This window comes from Phyllostomus hastatus, unplaced genomic scaffold (assembly GCF_019186645.2).
Source record: "Phyllostomus hastatus isolate PE091 unplaced genomic scaffold, TTU_PhHast_1.1 phas_contig_254, whole genome shotgun sequence".
Classification (NCBI taxonomy): domain Eukaryota; kingdom Metazoa; phylum Chordata; class Mammalia; order Chiroptera; family Phyllostomidae; genus Phyllostomus; species Phyllostomus hastatus.
In genome coordinates this window covers 22,315,486-22,337,762 of record NW_025333810.1, presented here as the reverse complement: position 1 = coordinate 22,337,762, position 22,277 = coordinate 22,315,486, and the positions used below count along the sequence as shown (strand labels likewise).

The following is a 22,277-nucleotide window of genomic DNA, read 5'->3' as shown; positions in this document are numbered from 1 at the left end:
TTTTATAAGAAATATGCACTGTATAATAATATATTAACCAAAATATATATTTTTAAAAAGAGCTGGTAGTTAGGATAGTAATAATACAGTGTATATCTTTCAACCACAATGGAATGGAATTAGAAATCAGTAACAGAAAGAAAATTGGGAAAATCACTAATACATGGAAATTTTTAAAAAAATACCCTTCTAAAAATCCATGGGTTGTACAAGAAATCAAATGGGTAATTGGGAATTACTTTGAGATGAATAAAAATTGAGATATAACATACCGAAATTCATGAATGTAACAATAGTGGCATTCAGAGAGAAATTTATAGCTATAAATGCCTACACTTAAAAAAGAAACACAAAGATCTCAAATCAATAACCACACTTTCCCCCTTAACACATTGAGAAAAAAGAACAAACAAAACCAAAGGAAGCAGTTAAAGGAAATAATACAGATGAGAGAAAAAACTACAAAAATAAAGAATAAAAACAATAGAGAAGAATAATGAAATCAAAAGATGATTCTTTGAAGACATTTAGATAAATTGACCAAAAATAAAGAAAAGAACATTTCAATTACTAGCATCAAAAATGAAAAAAGGGAGATTACTAGTGATATTTTAAAAAGAACTATATAGAAATATTATGAACAATTGTATGCCAATAATTCAGATAACTTAGATGATATGGACAAATTCCTATAAATACACAAACTATAGAAACTGCCTCAGAAAAGAAGCAGAAATCTGAATAAACCTATAGCAAGTAATAAGATTGAATTAGTAATCAAAAAACTACCCATACAAGAAAGCTAATGTCCAGATGGCTTCAATGATGAATTCCACCAAATGTATAAGGAAGAATAGGCACTAATGTCACTAATGTTTACAAATTCTTCTAAAGACAAAAGGGGAATGAACACTTCTAAACTCATTGTACAAGGCCAGTATTATCCTGATACTAAAACCAGACAAAGATATCACAGGAAAAGAAAGCTACAGACAAGCATACCTTGTGAACATGGATGCATTAATCCTTAACAAAATACTAGCAACATCAATCCAAAAGTATGAAAAGAAGTATACACCATAATCATTTGAGGTTTATCCCAGGAAAGCAAGTTGTGTAATATACCATATCAATAGAATAAAAAACAAAAACTATATGATGTTCTCAGTAGGTACAGAAAAAGCATTTGACAAAATCCAATACCATTTTGTGATTTTAAAAAACACTTAACAAAATAAGAATAAAAAGTAATTTCCTCAGCCTGATGAAGGACATCTGAAAAACCCATAGCTAACACCATACTTAATAGTGAAAGCCTGAATGCTTCCTCTAAGTTTAGGACCCAGGCAAGAATGCCTCTCTCACCTCTTCTATTTAACATTCTATTAGAGGCTCTGGCCAGTGAAAACAAGAAAAAAAAAGGTATTGATATATGAAATGAAGGAGTAAAACTATCTCTTTCATCAGATAATATAATCTTGTATATAGAAATCCTTAAAAACCCACTGAAAACCTATTAGAACTAATTACAACTTCAGTAGAAATTCAAGATACAAGATCAATATGCAAGATCAATTGTATTTCTATAAACTGCAATAAACCATCCAAAAATGAAATTAAGAAAATAATTCTGGCCCTGGCTGGTGTAGCTCAGTGGATTGAGCGCGGGCTGTGAACCAGGCATCGCAGGTTCGATTCCCAGTCAGGGCACATGCCTGAGTTGCAGGCCATGGCCCCCAGCAACTGCACATTGATGTCTCTTTCTTTCTCTCTCTCCCCTCCTTATCCCTCCCTTCCCTCTCTAAAGATAAATAAATAAGATCTTTAAAAAAAAAGAAAAAAGAAAATAATTCTGCTTTTTGGTCCTCACTCTCTCTGATTTTTGGCTTCTCTCCCTTTGGAACACAGCTTCCTGGTCAAAAAGATGCCTGCTCCCTCTCTTGTCACACCTGCTTGCTCACACACACACAAAAAATCCCTGACCTCAATTTTTTTCTCTAGCCGTAATTCTTCATGAATGGCCACATAGATTAACCTCCCAACACTTGAAGAGTTTATTAGTGTTTTTTCTGTGATCAGTTTCAAATACCCCACCATCCCAGAACTCTCCACAATGTTCAATGCAATCCTGGGGTACCTAACCCTATCACCGTGACTTGCAGTGAAATTAAGAAAATAATTCAATTTATAATATCCAGAAAACCAGAATACTTAGAAATATATACTTAGAAAACACTTAAAACCAATACTTAGAAATACTTAAAAATGTTATTTTTTAAATTTTAATTGTTGTTCACATAGAGTTTTCTGCCTTTTACTGAAAAAGCTTTAATGAAAGAAATGCAAAACTTGTACTCTGAAAACTACAAAACATTGTTGAAATAAATTAAAGATCTAAGTAAATGGGAAAACATCCATGTTCCCCCAACAGGAAATTTAATATTGTCAAGATGGCAAACTCCCCAAATCAATCTACAGTTTTAATGCATTCCCTATTAGAATCCTAGCTTCTACAATTCTTTGTAGAAACTAACCAGATAAATTTTAAATTTTATGAAATTGAAAGGGATACAGAATAGTCAAAACAAATCTGGGGGGAAAAAAAGCTTAAAGTAGCAGACCTCCAATTCCAGATTTCAAATCTTACCACAAATCTATAATAATTAGTGCAATGTGGTACTACCATAAGGATCAACATATAGATCAATGGAATATAATTTAGAGTCCAGAAATAAACACCTGTGCTTATTATGGCCAGCTGAACTTTGAGAAGGGTTCCAAGATGATTTCATTGTGGAAATATCTTTTAAATAAATGGTGCTATCACAACTAGGCAGCTACACACAAAAGAATGAAGTTGAACTCCTACATCATATACAAAAACAGTATCAAAATGGATCAAAGAACTAAATATAAATGCTAAAATGTATACATTTATAAGAAAAACAAAGGAGTAATTATTCATGACAGTTTTGGCAATGGATTCTTAGATATGACACCAAAGCACAGGCAATGAAAGAAAAACATATATAAATTATACATCATCAAAATTAAAAATTTTGTCTTTTAAAGGACACATATCAGGAAACTAAATAACACAGAATAGGAAGAGCTTTTCAAATCACATATCTAATAAGGAATTTTATCTATAATAAATAAATAAATAACTGTTATGATTTAACAACATAAAGAAACAACCCAGCTATATATGGGCAAAGAATTTTAATACATATTTATCTAAAGAAGATATAAAAATGGCCCCCCAAAATGTAAAAAGTTACTCAACACCCTTAGTCTTTAGGGAAATACAAATCAAAATCACAGTGAGATGCCATCTTATACCTACTAGAATGGCCATAATCAAAAACAGAAAAATGTCAACCAAGCATTGGTGAGGTTGTGGAGAAACTGGAACCTTCATACATTACTGATGGAAATATAAAATGGTATAGCTAGTATGGAAAAGAGTTTGGCAGTTCCTTATTAAGTTATACACAGAATTACTACACAATTTAGAAATTTCACCCCTGGGTAGAATAATCAAAACCAAGAGAAACCCAAAAGAGTTGAAACAGGTATACAAAAAATTTTTGTGCATGAATGTTCACAGTAGTATTATTTACAATACCCAAGGTAGAAATGACCCAAATGTCCCTCAACTAATGAATGGACAAAAAATGCAGAATGTTAGAATATATACAATCCACTAGAATATTATTTGGCCATAATAAGAAATGAAGTACTGATACATGCTACAACATGGAAAACTTTGAAAACATTATGCTAAATTAAAGAAGCCAGACACAAAAGACCACAAATTATGTGATTCCACATATATGAAATGTCCAGCACAGGCAAATCTGGAGAGACAGAAACTAAGATAGTGATTGTTTATGGTTAAAAGTAGCAGGAGGTGAAAATTAAAAGGTACAGGGTTTCTAAGTTGGCAAAAATGTTCTAACAAATGATATTGTGTTGGTTGCACATATCTTTGAAAATATAAAAATTATTGAGTTTATTGAGTAATTGAAATACAGACTGAGTAAGTTTAAGGTGTATAGTATACTAACTTGACATATATAAATTGTGAAATAATTACCACCATAAGCTTAGTTGATATCAATCACTTTATGTAGTTAAAAAAAATTGTTTTCTCCCTTGTGATATGAACTTTTAGAATCTACACTCCTATTGACTGTATAACTGAAAATTTGTACCTTTTGACCACCTTCATCCAATTCTCCCACACTTAACCCCTGCCTTGATAATCACAAATCAATACTCATTCTTCTATGAATTTCAGCATCTTTATAGATCCCACATATAAGGGAGATCACACAGTATTTGTCCCTCTGTCTTACTTATTCAACTTATCATAACGTTGTCAAGATCCATTTATGTTGTTGTAAATGGCAGCACTATGACTGAATAGTATAATCTATTGTGTGTTTACATATTATATTTTTAATACATTTATCTCTTTATGGACACTGGGTTGTAAAGAGTATAGAACTGCATGTTTTAAATGGATGAATTATATAGTATGTGAATTATATCTCAATAAAGTTTTTAAAAGATGAAAGAAAGGGATGCTGGTAGGGTGGGAGAGGAGAGAAGATAAGGAGGGGGGTGTTAAAAGAAGGGACATAAGGAGGGAGAGAGAAAGAGGAACATAGTAACCCACATACCTATTGAGAGAAAAAGTGGATCAAAGATATTAAATTTTAAGAGTTTCTTGATATGTTCCACAAATGGATCTTGTGGGTTGTTGAGGGAATCGATGTTCACTCCAAATGATGTGCTAGTAATCACATCCATGCTGAAGGCCCCAAAGATGCTGAGCAGAGAAACAAAGACATGGAAAATTAAAATCAGCAAATCTTTACTACCCTTATCCAACACATACAACAAGCAGGACATGTAAATTCGTATACTCAGGAAAGACAGGTAAAGAGCCACACAACTGTCAAAACAATCAACTGGGTCATCTGAAAATCTATGCTCCTGACACAATCATGAGGTATTTATCAGGTGTCAGTGATCCAGGTGGTCCTCTTCTGGGGTTATGGGGACACCAAGGTAAGTTAGACCCACCTGTGAGCACAGGGAGATTAGTCAGAGAGATGGAGACCCATAATCAGACAAACTACAGTAGTGTGTTTTGAGTCTGGACAATAGCAGTTGTTCTGTGTTTGAGTAGGACAAAGGGTAGATAATGAGCTCTTCCTAGTGGAAGCAAAAAAGGTGACATTGACCTTGGTCTTGCCCCATTGCATTATCTGTACTCAGAGCTGATTCCTCTTCAGCACATTACAGAAGAGCAGCACCCTGGTCTGAGTTGCCAGGAATGTCATCCCTGCTTCTTTACACTCTTGCTAAAGCTCCAGAAAGACCCACTCTCCTGAACTCCAGTAATCTGAGGTTTCCCTGAGGGCAGACTCATTTCTTGTTTTTTTTTTTTTAAATGAATCATTTTTTTAAATATTTTTTTACAGATTTTATTTATTTTTAGAAAGAAGGGAAGGGAGGAAGAATAAAAGGGACACATCAATGTGTGGTTGCCTGTCACACACTCCCTACTGGGGACCCATCCTGCAACTGAGGCATGTACCCTGACTGGGAATCAAATCATCAACACTTTGGTATGCAGGCTGTCATCAATTCACTGAGCCACACCAGCCAGGGCTCATTTCTGTGAACTATAAGAACTGAGAATGTTCCTGGTTTTAAAAGTAATAATAATAATAAATCACTCCAAAATCAATTTGGGGAAATCCCATAGGTAAGTGATCATATGTCCACAGTTTTCCTAGACCAGTCCCAATTTACATCTGTTATTCCTGCATAATTTTTTTAAAAAATGTCTTACTTTAGACAATAAATAATATGGTCACCCTACCCCATAGTCTGTATAGGACTTTTTCTTTTAGGCTAAAGAAAGAAATGGTGGTAAGATTTAATATTTAGTTTTTTGCTGGTATCCTCACCAAAATCATGAAGGGGTTTAAGTTGTTTCAAGTTCCACATTGTAACTTCCCTGCCCCACCCACTGCCCACCAATATGTACCAGTGTTCTCCCCTGCCACTATTTCACACTCTCTACACTGGACCCTTTGGTATAATCATGTTTCTTCTTTCTGAACCATGTATCTTTATCTTCCAGAACATCCATGGTGACAATCAAGCAGACACATTAATCCTGGTTCACATACACAAGAGAAGGCATTTCCTCCTGGCTGCCCTGCCTTTTTGGGTGAGCCATGCCTTCTTGGGTATCCCATGGTAGTTCTAACACCACACATCTACTTCTGTTTGGTCACAGTGTAACTCAGCAGTGGGAATTTTGGCTCTGTGGAAGGCAGCTGGAGGGTCCAGGAAAGAGCTCAGAATCCCAGCATCTGGGCTCCTACTCACTCTTTCAAGTTGATGGGTTTGCCTTTCTCTGCTTCCTTCCTCAGGTTCCTCACCAACACATCTCCATACTGGTCAATGATAGAGAACATCTAGACACAAAATATACCACCATCCAGAGTTAAATGTGAAGACCCAAGTCCTAGAAGGACCTTGCTTTCACTAGCATGGAATGATAAAGTATATTTTATAATGAATCTTATAATGTCATTTCTAGGACATAAAGATAAAAGACATTTTTTAGGAAGCTCAAATTCAGTAGGTTACCCTTGGGAAGAAATAATCTTATTTTCTACCTGTTTCCAGATGCATTCTTTAAGTTTCAAATTAAATGTCCTCTTACATGCTTACCTCCTTGAGCTTTCCACTAGTGAAGGTTGGAGACAGCAACGTTCTTATTCTCTTCCAGTTTTCATCCTCAGCCACAGTGATGGCACTTTTCATAAATCCCACTGGACCAACAGCCTGGAATTGAAAGCAAAAGACGTTTTGTCTCATGTAAGTTTTGGTGGTCTTAACAATTGTTAAGTGGACATCAATTTTTCAACAAATATTTAGTGACTGTCTACTTAGTAGCAGACCCTATGATAAATACTCAAAATACTTATCTCAAGTGTCTAGGATCTCATCAAGGTGCAGGAGATATCTGGTCACTGGATGTGATATCCAGCCTTTATATTCCAGTCTCTTTTTCAAGGCAAATGACCCATGTGATAGAGAAATTGCTCTTCCAGAGGGATAGGAGTTAAGACCTACTATTGGGTTGGCCAGAAAGTTCATATGTTTTTTTTCCATAAGATAAGCCACATTTATCATTTTCACCAATAACTGTATTTATTTGGGTATTTTCAGTATGTCGGCTATCTCCTGTGTGGTATAACATTGACTGTTCTCAATTAATGTCTCGATTTGATCACTATCAACATCAACTAGTCTACCCAACCAAGGAGTGTTGTCTGTCCAGCGAGAAATCTCCAGCATGAAAGTTTGCAAACCACTTTAGACACATTTAATCTGTCACAGCACCTTCTCCATACACTGCACAAATCTTTTGTCTGTGTTTGAGTTGCATTTTTACTTTTTTGAAATAATAAAGCATAATATGCCAAAAAGTATTGCATATTTTCTTCCATCCTCAATATTAAAATGGCTACACAAAAATTCCCCAATTTTGATCAGTTTTTTTGAAACTGCATGCTGATATGACAGTTGTCACAATACAATCTAACAAAATTGTTTTGAATGAAGTTAAAGACAACTAAACACTACCAGAGCCATCTTATGAGAAAAACCTAATGAACTTTTTGGCCAACCCAGTACATCCTCCAGAGATGTGCAAGATAAAAAGGAATTCTTGACAGATATTCAGATAGCCTTGACAAACTCTACCAATTCTATCTTTACATATACCTACAGCATGAACAACTTGAAAAAGGGATGTCTTTTTATAAAAAGGGATGTCTATATGGTGGCTTTTTATAAAATAGCAGTTAATACTTAAAAGATAAGGAATCTTTTTCTATTCTGGAAAAAATATGATACAATTACATGGAAATCCTCTTCCCTTACATTTTCCCACCAGAGACAGAAGAAAAAAGAAATAGGTAATTCTATTTCTCAATTAGGGACTGGACTATCAAGCCAACCTGCTTGAGACTTTTCTTTCATTTTTCTAACACTGTATTTTGTTTTAAAATGGACATCTCAAACACACACTCATGATTAAAAACAATAACAACAACAACAGCAACAACAACAACAACAACAACAACAACAAAAAGACATCTCACCAACTAGAAAAGAAGGGAAACTTCCTCAACTTGATAAAAACCATCTACAAAACCTACAGATAACATCATAATGAGAAAAACCTGAAGTAACATCAACTGGTGGAATAGAAGCCTCCTGCCTTCATTGCCCACCCCCCCCCACCAAAAAAAAACACAATTAGACAGTTGTCCACACACACAAAAATAGATCTGGGAGAGCTCAGAAGTTTACTCAAAAAAAATTAGCAACAGAACGGGGCAAAAAAAAAAATCCTGAGAATAACTATACAAAATGAACAGGGAGTATAATTTATTTTGCCTGCATCATCTCATCTCCCAGGCCAGCACCACTCAGTGCCAGGAGGGAACTCCAAAGCCTGGGAGATTTCCCCTTGCTGAGAAAAGAACAATAGGATGAATGACAATTTTCCCCACTCATTTAGGCATTGAACAAATGACCTGCTATGGATTCACTCTACCCACTATATGGGTATAGGTGAGAAGTCTAGACACAATTAAGAACTAGGAAGAGCAGGAACTACAAGTATTGGCCATGTGGCATGAATGACCTGCTGTGACATTTTTGTCCTGCTGTGCAGAAGACCCCAACAGCCTTTGCTGCTGAGGAAACCAATAGCCAGCATAAGCCACTGTGAACACCCTGCTGATTTTACTGCTGATAGCCCCACATTTACAAATTCCAACAGCCTGAGTCCTGCCCAACCAGCACCCCCAAGGTGCTGCCCCAACTTGTGCCATCACTGATGCCCTGAGCCTCAGGATATGTGCCAGAAGCCAGCCCCGGCCTCTGTGATTGGCCATGTGCATAACACCAGACCAGTCCCCTGCAGATTCTGAGGTGCCTAGAGTCAGTTCTAACTCCTGTTAGTGGACTACACTGCCTCCTATGCCTATAGCTAACCACTGTAGCCACATACCTGCACACTTTTAGCCTCAGTTCCATTTACCAGCCCCCACAGCTGTGCATGTGCTTGTAGGTAGCTGCTATAGCTACATGAGTATACACTGATAGCCCAAACACTCTAAGCTACTATTGTGCCCACAGTTGGCCCCAGCCCATTCCACTAGAATTAGATCTCACCATTGGACACGTGGGCCTGCAGTTAGCCCCAAGATTTTGCACAGTGTCAAATTTGACCACCACTGCTGCCTGCCCTAGTCCATCAACACTAGACCTGTTGATTATGTTGAAGACCCCAACAGCCCTTGAAGCCACCATGGACCATGCACAGCTCTTGCTGTCAAGGATCATACAGTGGGTTATGTTGTAGACCCCAGCTATCTGGCCAACAATGCCCCCAGACCTGGAGCCACCACACACCCCTATGAGGCATCCTGCACCACTAGATGAGGGTCATAGCATGTTCCAGTATGCCCCAACCCACAAGTAAAGATCTTTCCTTACTCTAGTTACTTTATAAAGTATGCAAGAGGACTTTATAAATTCTGCAGCAGGACACAAAAAATCATGGTCAGTCATGCCACATGGCTCATACTGGTGGTTCCTGCTCTTCTTTGTTCTTAATTGTCTCTAGACTTCTCATTTATGCCCATATAGTGGGCATAGTGAAACTACAGGAGGTCATTTGTTCAATGCCCTGAATGAGTAGGGAAAATTGTCACTCACCCTGTTGTTCTTTCCTCAGCAAGGGAAAGTCTTCTGGGCTGGGGATTTCTCTCTTGGCACCACTGCAAAATTACAGTAGTCACAAAGAATCAGGGAAACACCACCACCAAAGGAACATAATAAACTTCTTAGCAACAGATTCCCCCCACAATAGAGATCACAAATTGCCCTGGCAATGTATTCAAAGTACTTGTTCTACGGAGCTCAGAGAGCTAACAACAGATAAAAATGTAACAAGATCATCTAGTGTCATACTCCCTGACTCTTCATGACCCCTGCAGTCTTGCAATGGTGTCGGTACATTGCCATTAACCAATTTTACCTCAATAAATTTAATTTTTGAAAAATTTAACAAAATCAGAAAAAAAGAAAAGTTCAACAAAAGGATATAAAGCATAAAAGGAAAAAAATAATAAATTTTGAAGATGAAGAGTACAATGACTGAACTCAAAAACTACAACATAGAACTACATGATCAGACCAAATCAAATAGAAGAAGTAAATTTAATGACAGATCACTTAAAATTATCCAGACACATCCTACACCCACATGTGGTAGATAAATGTCAGGAGGGATATCTTATCTGTGAGGGTTCCCCCTGAGGAGCAAGTAGTCTCAGCCCCACCTCAGTACCTCCAATCCAGGAATCCAGTATCAGGAAGAGAAGCTCCATAATATCTAGATGTAAAACCAACAGGGATTGAGGCTGAGGGAGACAGAGGGCTTCTAGAGTCCCAGGCAGTTCCTCTGAAAGGGCTCACACATGGATCCACTCTCTCTGAGCTCCAGCACAGAGACAAGAGCTTGAAAGGCACCAGAGACATATGGGGAAGAACTGAATTGTCCAGCATCAGGATGAGAGCTGGAAGGGGCAGCTTTCTCCCAAATAGAAGTGCTGACAGAGGCCATTGTTCCTTTGATGAGCCCTTCCCCCACAGAGCCTGCAGATGGGGGGCAAATCTGAGACTCCATCTACCTGATTCACCATGTTAGCCCCTCCCTGGTGATTTTCTAATGTCCTTCCCCACCCAAATTTGGGCACACCTAAGCTGTTTCCAGAGGCTTTCCACATGAATGGACTGTCTCAGCTAATACTTCAGATTTTTTTTTAAAAATCTCTCAAACAAGAAGCATCTAGACTCAGCAAGCCTTGTATCTCTTGCTTAGTGGCTGTAGGCCAGGCACTAGCAATAGTCATCCTTGGTTCACAGGTTGGCCTCTCATGGGCACCTCTAAGCCCAGCACAAGTAACAGACATCTGCACATCACTTGTAGCTCATGTCGGGCAGCCCTGGAGTAAAACACAGACAGTCTCTGACATTGGCCTGTACTTACCAAGATGCCCCAGAGCCAAAACACCCAGTGAACAGCTACATGCCACACTGAAGCATCACCACCAACCACCTCCACAAGCAACACACTCAAGAGGCAGACTCAGCAGGCACCAGAGTCCTGCTAAAGTCATGCTCTGTGGGGTAAGCCCCAGCACAGCTGATCCTCCACAGTGATTGGAGGTGAGTGGTCAGTGGTTGTAGCCATTCCTTGCAGGTGATCAGCATGGGTGAGTAAATACCTTCCAACCATGTGCCAACAGAAATCAATACTCAACTACAACAGGAGGGTGTATACAGCCCACAAGGGGGGTGCATCTGGAATGCCTGATTGGGTGAACAGAGAAGCAGTACCTACAGAACACCTACAGGATTAGACCACTCTACCAAGCCCAGGAGACATAGAAGCTCTACCTAATACATAGAAACAAACACAGAGAGGCTACCAAAATGAAGAGCCAAAGGAGCATGTCCCAAATGAAAGAACAGAACAAAACTCCAGAAAAATAACTAAACAAAATGGAGACAAGCAATCTACTAGATGCCAAGTTCAAAACACCAATTATAAGGATGCTCAATGAACTTAGTGGGAACTTCAACAGCATAAAAAATCAGTCAGAAATGAAGTATAACAATCCAAGATGGAAGAAGAGTAAGGGGAAGCTACACTAACCTCTTCCCAGAACCATTCTGGGATTACAACTAAATTCTTCAAAAACCATCTGGAATAACCAACTGAGCACTAGCTAGAGAAAAGTCTTATAACAAAGGTCAGAAAGAAGAAAGCACTTCACCACAAGACTGGTAGGGAATGTGGAGGTGGTGGAAGAGGGCTGGCTGGGCTCCCACAGGTGGCAGCTGAAGTTCTGGAGGGATATTTCCGTGGCCGGGGGTTCCCCATGAGAAGTGTGAGGTGTAAACCCTAAGCTGGGCTCCCCAGCCTATAGAAACAGAGCTTGAAAGGAACCCAGATAACATCCAGTTGTGAAAAGAAGCAAGGTTTCTGTCTGCCGAGATGAGAGGGCTGGAGAAGAAGAGAGCCTCTTAAAGTGTCAACATACAAAATTTCATTTGCGGACCTTTACCCTGGGCTCTGGAGGAGGGAGGGCAGAGTGGACTAGAGACCCTTGAGGAGAGTCTGGGGCTAGTGTCTCTGGGGAGAGAACTGAAGGAATAGCCACCAGGATTCCTGTGCTGAGTCATTCCCCATACTGCAGAAGCCATCCTTCTTAGGCAGAGCACTCCTCTCCAAGTGGCATCACCTCAGGGGAGGCAATAGCCTCACTGACAGGAATTACTCTGCCCCACCCTGTGATGCTTAAGTCCAGCTGCAGATTAAAGCTTGATTATATCAATAACTAATAAGTTTAACAGCTGATTAGTTTAGTATCTAAGGCAGAAAATACAAAGCAGCAGCCAAAATGGGAAAACAAAAAAAAACAGACCCCAAATGAAAGAACAAGAAAATCCTATAGAAGAAGAACTAGATGAAATGGAAGCAAGCAATTTATCAGATAGAGAGCTTAGAGTAATGATTATAAGGATACTCAACAGCATGATAAAAAACATAGAAACTATAAAAAAGACCCAGTCAAAAATAAAGAATGCATATCTGAAATAAATAATACACTAGAAGGGGAGGGAGGTTTTCAGAAACAACTCTAAAGGACACATGGACAAAACCAAGGCAGGGTGGGATCAGGGGAAAGAGGTGGGGATGGCTTGGGTTGAGGGGAGTGGTTGGGGGTAAAATGCAGACACTCTACTTGAACAACAATAAAATTAAATATAAAATTAAATTAAATTAAATTAAAAGATGGAGAAAAGAATCCTTGATTACCATATTTTTCTGTATATAATGTGCACCCATGTTTTTGGCTCAAACTTTCAAGAAAAAAATCTTATACTTTAATTTTTTAATTCAATTTTTATTTATACTTAGATACTTGTTTTTCTGTATTATAAAGGAATCTTAGCATTTATTTTTGAGCATATTATGGTATAAGAAATTTTATGTAACAAATAGTTACAAAACACAAGAACAGATACAATGTATAAGAAACTTTATGTACCAGTACCACCCATGTATAATGTGCATCTTCATTTTTTCTTCAAAAATTTGATCAAAAAAGTGCACATTATACATAGCAAAACATGGTATATTATTTTTTATGATAAAAATCATTACTTTAGGTAAAGTGCAATAGTTTTCTTTTTTTAATGTATTTTGTTGATTATTCTATTACATTTGTCCCATTTCCCCTCCTTCATTCCCCTGCACCCTGCACACCCCCTCCCACCCACATTCCCCTCCTTTAGTTCATGTCCATGTGTCATAAGTTCTTTAGCTTCTACATTTCCCATACTATTCTTGCCCTCCCCCTGTCTATTTTCTGCCTACCCTCTATGCTATTTCTTCTATGTACCTTTCCCCCCTCTCTCCTCCTCCCACTTCCCTGTTGATACCCTCCATATGATCTCCATTTCTATGGTTCTGTTCCTGTTCTAGTTGTTTGCTTAGTTTGTGTTTATTTTTGTTTTAGGTGTGGTTGTTAGTAATTGTGAGTTTGCTGTCATTTTACTCTACATGTTTTTTATCTTCTTTTTCTTAGATAAGTCCCTTTAACATTTCATATAATAAGGGCTTGGTGATGGTGAACTCCTTTAACTTGACCTTATCTGAGGTCTTTACATAGATAAAATGTAATGGCTTTCAACCTTGGTTCTCAACTGGAGTATCTTAGGAGTGACAGATTCTGCTTCATTAGGTGTGAAGTAGAACCTAGAACTGTATCAAATAATTATGAATGAACCCAAGAGGATTCTAATCACCTTAATGATCCAGAAAAATGCAGATATGGAAAACTCACTAGAATTAAAGTCAGGAGGCTTGATTGTATGGTATTTATCTTTCACTGCCTGGCTTATTCACTTAGCATAATGCTCTCTAGTTCCACCATGCTGTTGCATACTTCAACAACAATTTAAAAAAAGCAAAATAAATAAATAAATTGCACTCCAGAAAGATTATGAGACATTACCTTCCCACTTCCAACTTATGAGCTTGTCTACTATAGCACACTGGTGACAAAATTGAGAATTTTTATTAAAAAATAATTGTATACTTAATATTAAAAAATAAAATCAAGAAAAAATACACTAGAAGGAATAAACAGCAGATAAGATGAAGCAGAGGATCATCTGAGGAGCACTGTTTTGAAAGACAAGGTAGAAAAAACATCCAAGCAGAGAAAAAAGAAAAAAAATAGTTTTAAAAAATGATTCCTTGACAGGTGTGGCTCAGTGAATTGAGTGCCAGCCTGCAAACAAAAGAGTTGATGGTTTGATTCCCAGTCTAGGGCATGTGCCTGGGTTGCAGGCCAAGTCCCCAGTAAGAGCTGCACAAGAGTCAACCACACACTGATGTTCCTCTCCCTCTCTTTTTCCTTCTTTGCCTCTCTATAAAATAAATAAATAAATAAAAATTTTAAATAATAATAAAAAAAGAAAAGCAGTTAGTTACCTACAAGGGAGATCCCATAAGACTGTCAGCTGATTTCTCAACAGCAATGTTGCAGGCCAAAAGGGATTGGCACAAAATGCTCAAAGTGATGAAAAAGAAGGACCTACAAACAAAATTACTTTACTCAGCAAAGCTATAATTTAGAATCCAAGGACAGATAAAGGCCTCCAGATCAAAAAACAAACAAATGAAAATACTAAAAGGGTTCATCACCACCAAACCAGTATTAAAAGAAATGCTAAAGGGACTTAGAAGAAGACAGAGGAGAAATAGGAAGAGGAGAAGAAGAAGAAGGAGAGATGAAGAAGAAGAAAGAGGAGGAGGAAATGAAGAAGGAGAAGGAAGAGGAGCAGTAGAAGGGGAGGAAGGGGAAGGGGATGAAGGGGAATGGGAAGAGGAAAGGAAAGGGGAAGAAAGAAGAAGAAGGAGAAGGAGGAGGAAGAGAAGAAGAACAACAAAAAACAATATAAATCATAAAATGTCAATAACTATATATCAATCAATGATTTCTTTAAACGTAAATGGTTAAATGATCCAATAAAAAATATATGGTTGCTGAATGGATAACAAAACAAGACCTTTACATATATTGTCTACAAGTGATTCATATGAGATTGAATGACACACAGACTGAAAGTAAAGAAATAGAAAAGATATTTCATAAAAATGGAAACAGAAAAATAGCTGAGGTAGCAATACTTTTACCAGACACTATAGATTTTTTTAAAGGCTATAACAAGAGACAAAGAAGAACCCAGTAATTTCATTTCTGTGTATTTATCTGAAGAAACTCAAAACATTACTTCAAAAAGACATATGCATTCATAAAGTCAATGCAGCATTATTTACAATGGCCAAGATATCAAAGCAATCGAAGTGTCCATCAATAGAAGAATGGGTAAAGAAGAAGTGGCACATATGTAAATGGAATATGATTCAGCCATAAAAAAGAATGAAATCTTGCCATCTGCAACAACATGGATGGACCTAGAGGGTGTTGTGTTTGTTTGTTTACTTTTTAGAGAGGGAAGGGAGGGAGAAAGAAAGACAGAGAAATATCAATGTGCGGTTGCTGGGGGCTGTGGCCTGCAACCCAGGTATGTGGCCTGACTGGGAATTGAACCTGCGACACTTTGGTTCGCAGCCCGCACTCAATCCACTGAGCTATGCCAGCCAGGGCTGGGTGTTGTGTTTAGTGAAATAGGTCAGACAGAGGAAGACAAATGCCATATGATTTCACTAATATATGAAATCTATAAGGGTAAAATAAACAAACAAACAAAACATAAACAACCTCAGAGATACAGGGAACATTTTGACAGTTTACAGATGGGAGTGAGGTTGGAGCAATGGGTGAAAATGGTAAAAGAATTAAACTATAAACTGGGGGGACTTCCAGCCAAGATGGAGGTGTAGGTAGACACACTGTGCCTCCTCACACAACCAAAACAAGAACAACAACACATTTAAAAACAAAAAACAACCAGAACTCACAGAAAGTTGAACTGTATGGAACTCTGACACCCAAGGAGTTAGAGAAGAAACATTCATCCAGACAAGTAGGAGGGATGAAGACCAGCAGCTAGGCAAAGGGGACTCCCAGCAAGGCAACAGGTGGAGGACTGGGCCGGGCAAGGCAGCAGCGCAGCTGGAGGAGCTGGCAGTCCCACATTTGTGTGTGGATAAACCAGGAGGAAAAACTGGGGAGTGAGACAGACCAAGCAACCCAGGATTCTACCTCGGAGAAATAAAGCCTCAAAGGCTCTGACTGAAAACACCTGTGGGGGTTGTGGTGGCAGTAGGAGAAACTCCCACCCTCACAGGAGAGTTCTTTGGAGAGACCCGCAGGGTTCTAGAATGTGCACAAACCCACCACCTGGGAATCAGCACCAGAAGGGCCCAATTTGATTATGGGTAGCAGGGGAAGTGACTGAAAACCAGTAGAGAGCAGAGCAAGTGGCAGTGTTCCCTCTCAGGCCCCTTCCCCACATACAGTGTCACAAGGCAGTGACGTGGGTTGCCCCACCCTGGTGAAAACCTATGACTCCACCCCTTATATGTAACAGGCACACCAAGACAAGAACAATAAAAATGTCCCAAATGAAAGAAGAGATCAAAGCTCCAGAAAAAATACAACTAAGTGATGAAGAGATAGGCAACCTATCAGATGCACAGTTCAAAACATTGGTTATCAGGATACTCCAGGAAATCACTGGGTACTGCCACAGCATAAAAAAGACCCAGGCAGCAATGAAGGTTGCATTACGTGAAATAAAGAAAAATCTACAGGGAACCAACAGTGACAGAAAGGAAACCAGGTCTCAAATCAAGGGTTTGGAGCAGAAGGAAGAAAAAACATTCGACCAGAACAGAATGAAGAAACAAGAATTCAAGAAAATGAGGACAGGCTTAGGAACCTCCAGGATATCTTTAAACATTCCAACATCCACATCATAGGGGTGCCAGAAGGAGAAGAGGAAGAAAAAGAAATCGAAAACTTACTTGAAAACATAATGAAGAAGAACGTCCCCAATCTGGCAAAGGAAATAGACTTTAAGGGAGTTCAGGAAGCTCAGAGAGTCCCAAAGAAGTTGGACCCAAGGAAGCACACACCAAGACACATCATAATTACATTAGCCAAGATTAAAGATAAGGAGAGAATCTTAAAAGCACAAAGAGAAAAGGAGACAGTTACCTACAAAGGAGTGCCCATAAGACTGTCAGCTGATTTCTCACAAGAAACCTTGCAGGCAAGAAGGGCCTGGAAAGAAGTATTCCAAGTCATGAAAGGCAAGGACCTACACCCAAGATTGCTCTATCCAGCAAAGACTTTCATTTAGAATGGAAGGGCAGATAAAGTGCTTCCCAGATAAGATCAAGTTAAAGGAGTTCATCATCACCAAGCCCTTATTATATGAAATGTTAAAGGGACTTATCAAAGGAAAAGAAGATAAAAAATATGAACAGTAAAATGACAACAAACTCACAGATTAACAAGTGAAACTAAAACAAAAACAGAAACAAAAATGAACTAAGCAAACAACTAGAACAGGAACAGAATCACAGAAATGGAGATCACATGGAGGGTTATCAGTGGGGAGGGGGAGGGGGAAAGGGGAAAAAGGTAAAGGCAATAAGAAACATAATTGGTAGGTACAAAATAGTGAGAGGTCAAGAATAGTATGGGAAATGTAGAAGCCAAAGAACTTATATGTATGACCCATGGACATGAACTAAGGTGGGGGAATAATGGTGGGAGGGGGCTACAGGGTGGAAGGGAATAAAAGGAAGAAAAATATGGGACAACTATAATAGCATAATCAATAAAACATATTTTATAAAAAGAACAGTGTGGTACTGGTGGAGAATAGATATGTAAATCAATGAACAGAATAGAGAATGACAAATAGAGTCCCACAAACAGGTCCAACATTTTTGACAATGGTACATAAGCTGTTCAAGGAAGAAGGATAACTTTTCTACAAATGGTGCTGCCACAATCAGACATCCACGGGGGGAGGGGGGGCGGTGAAGAACCTTGACCTGCATTCATACCTTATATAAATATTAACACAAAATAGATAATAAACTTAAATTTAAAACATAAAAGTATATGTTTAGAGAAAGAAGAGAAAATCTTTGGTATCTAGGGCTAGGTGAAGAATGTTCGGAATTGGCACTAAAGGCCAATTTAAACCTATTTTAAAAATTGAAAAATAGGCTTCATCAATATTAAAATATATATGTATATATATTTGTTTTGCTAAAGACCCTGATAATAGGAAAAGATAAGCTACACATTGTGACTATGAAAAAATAGTAAGAGGGCAACTTACAGTGGTAGTTATACAAATATACATACACAATAAATTGTTACAAGCAACACACACAAATGAATGCACATAAAACTGAAAAAATCTAAGTAAGCTCTATAAATATGGCACCATTGTCAATCTCCTGCTTTGATGTTGCACTATAGTTATACAAGATATTAGCATTGGGGGATACAAAATCAAAGGTACATAACATGGGATACGCCTGGATTCTTTGAGTAACTTCCTCTTAATCTATTATTTCAGTATTAAAAATTAAAATAAAATAAATAAAAAACTTATGTAAACAAAAATGGGCACCTACCCGCCGGTTTGTGAAGACAGAATAGCATTCCTTCACGAGCACCGCTTTGATCAGGTCTGGGTCGGTGAGAGCCAACATAGGCTGTCGACCGTCATAGAACCTGTGTCGGGAAAGCAGAGCTCATTCAGTTTAACAAGGCGGCTTCTGCAGCTGGAGCCACGTCTGGAAGTCCAGACTTTCATTCTGATGTGACATAACCCATACTCCCTGTGATTATCATTGGTTTTGGGTGGGGTTTTTTTGCCTTTTACTTTTTATTCTTTTAATAAGATTATATATTTCTTATCCTACTATCCTTTTTTTAAATTTTAATTGTTGTTCAAGTACAGTTTTCTGCCTTTTACTCCCGTCCTAGCCCCCTCAACCCTCCCCACTTCCCTCCCATTTCCACCCCCCCCCTAGATTTTGTCCATGTGTCCTTTATATTTGTTCCTGCAAACCCTTCCCCTTTTCCCCTGAAATTCCCTCCCCTCTCCCCTCTGGTCACTGTCAGCCTGTTGTTGGAAATAGCATGAGAATATTTAAACCTAGGTTATGTACCTGAGTGTTTCATATACAATTCTTCCCAATTTTTGTATGCTTAAAATATTTCACTGTCAAAAAGGAAGTTAGTAAATAGATGAAGGCAAGTAAATGATCTGAGAACATAAAAATAATAAGGAGAGCCTACCCACCCAGTCACTTAAAAATACACTTTTGGCAATGGAAAAAATACAATAAAAAAATAAAAAGGAAAAGATACACTTTTGAAGATAATAAAAAAAAATAAAAATGCATATGACTATGCATTTTTAGAATATTAGATGAAAAATGTAGACATTCTGATCACAAATATGTAAAAATGAGTCTGCAAATAAAAAAGACTTGGAATGCTCAAAAAGATATAGCAGAAATATGAATGATTTCTATGCTCTTTTTCTAAAATTCGATTACAGTTTACAATTGCTTAAAGGAAATATTTTAACTGCTAAAAAGAGGCCCTTGGTAGAATCAAATTTATAAATATTTAAAACAAAAAACAAAGAATAAAAACACAGAGGAGCATGTATAATTCATTTACAAATATTTTCCTTTCATTACTTATATTTATTCTACATGTGGGTCATAACTAGCCCCAGGCTCCAAGCAGGTTACAACAGCCAGCAGCAGGGCAAGCCCTCTCCAGCTGCGCCCACCGCCCCTCCAGCAGCTCCCAACAGCAACAGCCCCTGTGACTGCCTGAGGCCACTTTACAAAATCCTCAAGTCCATCAGCCCACCAGGGAGCAGTGTGGTTTAGAAATATCCCACATCTCTTCCAAGTTAGTAGAGCAGAGTACATAAAGCAATACTTGTATAAACCAAACCTTTATTGAGAAAGGTTGAGTTATTTTTTTAAAAAACCCAAACTCCGTTATTTACAGAGAAATTTTAAAAAGCTGAGTAGATATGGTTTCCCTTTCTGTTTACCTATAGCCACAGCCTTTTTCCAATGATATAACAAGTCCAAATTTAAAATGAAGGATTTGGGCTTTTAATTAATAGTCAATCATGTGGGAAGGAGTTGTAATAGGCATTTATGAGCCTATATTAGAAGGGTCTGAAATAATGCCTTTCACCCAATGAAAGGACACCTAAGGCAGGAAAATTGGAGAAGAGGGGCATGAGGAGACTGGACAGAAGGTGATGACAGGAGTCCCTATGCCATCGAAGTCTGGAGAGTAATGACAACCTGCAACTCCCCAGATGAATTCAGAATGCAGACCTGGACACCTGGTGACATCCCTGGTAGGACAAGCTTCCAAAACCTTTACCATAGATGCTTCATCCCGAGAGGCTCTGGGCTGAGACTGTCCTCCACACCATGGGGCCCTCATCCTAACAGCAAGTATATCCACCGGGAGTTTCCCCAGTACTCACCCCCACATTCTTCCATACTTTTTAAAACATTTCTGGTCAAATTCTGATAATCCCTGTAAAGAGAAATAAAATCATGCTATTAATCTGAATGTACTGACCTCTACCTCTCACTGGGACAGAATGATTCGAATCCCATGAACTCAGATGGACTCATAGAAACATGCATTTCTATGTTTCACTGGCTGATAGAAGGAAGCTCTTATTCAGCGGTGTCTTGGGGAACAGAGAGGAAATAGAGGAGATATTTGCAGTGGAGAATTTAAAATCACCCTTGAACTTTCTCCAAGTAGTGATGATACTCGACTTAGGTTTGTGTTTGATACTAAGTAACTCCTGTCTTTCAGAAGGGTTTTGTTGTGCATGTATTGTCTCTAAAACGCCATAACCCCAGGAATTATTACCTCCACAGACTCCAGGACTGAAGCTGAGGGAGAGTAAGAGTGGCCTGCACACTCTTTGATCTCCTGGTTAAGCATCTTTTCATTTCTCTCACCTGACCTTTCTGAATTCTAGCAGAATGAGGAAGTTTATCACCAGTGACCTCTTGTGGTCTAGCAGATTTAAATAAGTAAGAGGTGTCTGTGTTGAGAAAGTAAATAAATGAATAAGAAATTATTCACTTTCAAGCTTCCTAGCTCAACATTCACTTTCTGGGGAGATGCCAGCACTACACAAGGACAAAGCAAATTAAAACACTTTCTTTGAGTTTTAACTTCTGTAATTAAAATAACAGATCTTCCTGTTGGCTAAGTTTAGCTGTGATATTTGATGTTTTAACTATACAAAAGTAGTTCCAGACATGTGGGTCATGGGGTGCATTTATAAAGAGCTGATCTAGGAGAGGTGGAAAGTAAACTATTATCTTTTCAGAGGCAAAAATATACATGATTTCTTGAACTAGATGAGGCACTGAAGACCTCAACTCGGAAAATTAGAATCTGAGAAACGAGCCTCTCCCTTGCAGGAAAGAAAATCTGAGGCACAGAGCAGCCTGCACACAGGCTCTGCCTGCTGGCCTGAGGAATGAGAGCTCTTGCTTTCTGTCCAAGGGTCGGGCCCCGAGCAAAGCATCAGGACTGAATCAACCACGAAGGCTTTACCAAAATTCAGAGTCCATGTGTCACTGAGTTCATTTCTTTCAGATAAACTAAATTTTTTATAACTTTGTCAAATCATTTTCTTTCTAATGACTTTGTATAAGGAACTGGGCTTTTGTTTCTTTTTTAAAAAAAACACACAACACTTTCAGAGGTCGAAGAGGCAAACAGCATCTTACATCAGTTATACCCACCCCCTCTCAGACTCAGCCATAGCTGTCTCCTTTGAGGGCAGAGAAGTAAGGCAGAAAACTCTTGTTTCATCTTTGAAGTCCCACAAAGACATCATGGGAACCAAAGGGTGAGTTAAAGCCATGGACATAACAGCAGGGATTTAGCCATTCTTGAGAGAATTCAAGGATGTATGTGCAAATTACCCAATGGTGAATACTTGGGCTGCCTCATACACTGAAGTTTCACAGCTGTCCAGGAGGAAGAAGGAAAAAAAGGCTACCCAGAGCA

At 38.3% G+C, this 22,277-nt stretch overlaps 1 protein-coding gene across 1 annotated transcript in view; it reads right to left on the bottom strand.

The window, feature by feature from the left end:
- Window positions 1-22,277, bottom strand: part of LOC123818103 (cytochrome P450 3A12-like) — a 52,453-nt gene that overhangs the window by 23,812 nt on the left and 6,364 nt on the right. The window contains exons 3-7 of the mRNA XM_045838019.1: window positions 20,719-20,771; window positions 18,821-18,920; window positions 6,763-6,876; window positions 6,415-6,503; window positions 4,689-4,837 (exon numbers count right to left, since the gene is read on the bottom strand). Coding sequence (XP_045693975.1) covers window positions 4,689-4,837; window positions 6,415-6,503; window positions 6,763-6,876; window positions 18,821-18,920; window positions 20,719-20,771 — 505 coding nt within the window. The remainder of the gene's footprint in view (window positions 1-4,688; window positions 4,838-6,414; window positions 6,504-6,762; window positions 6,877-18,820; window positions 18,921-20,718; window positions 20,772-22,277) is intronic.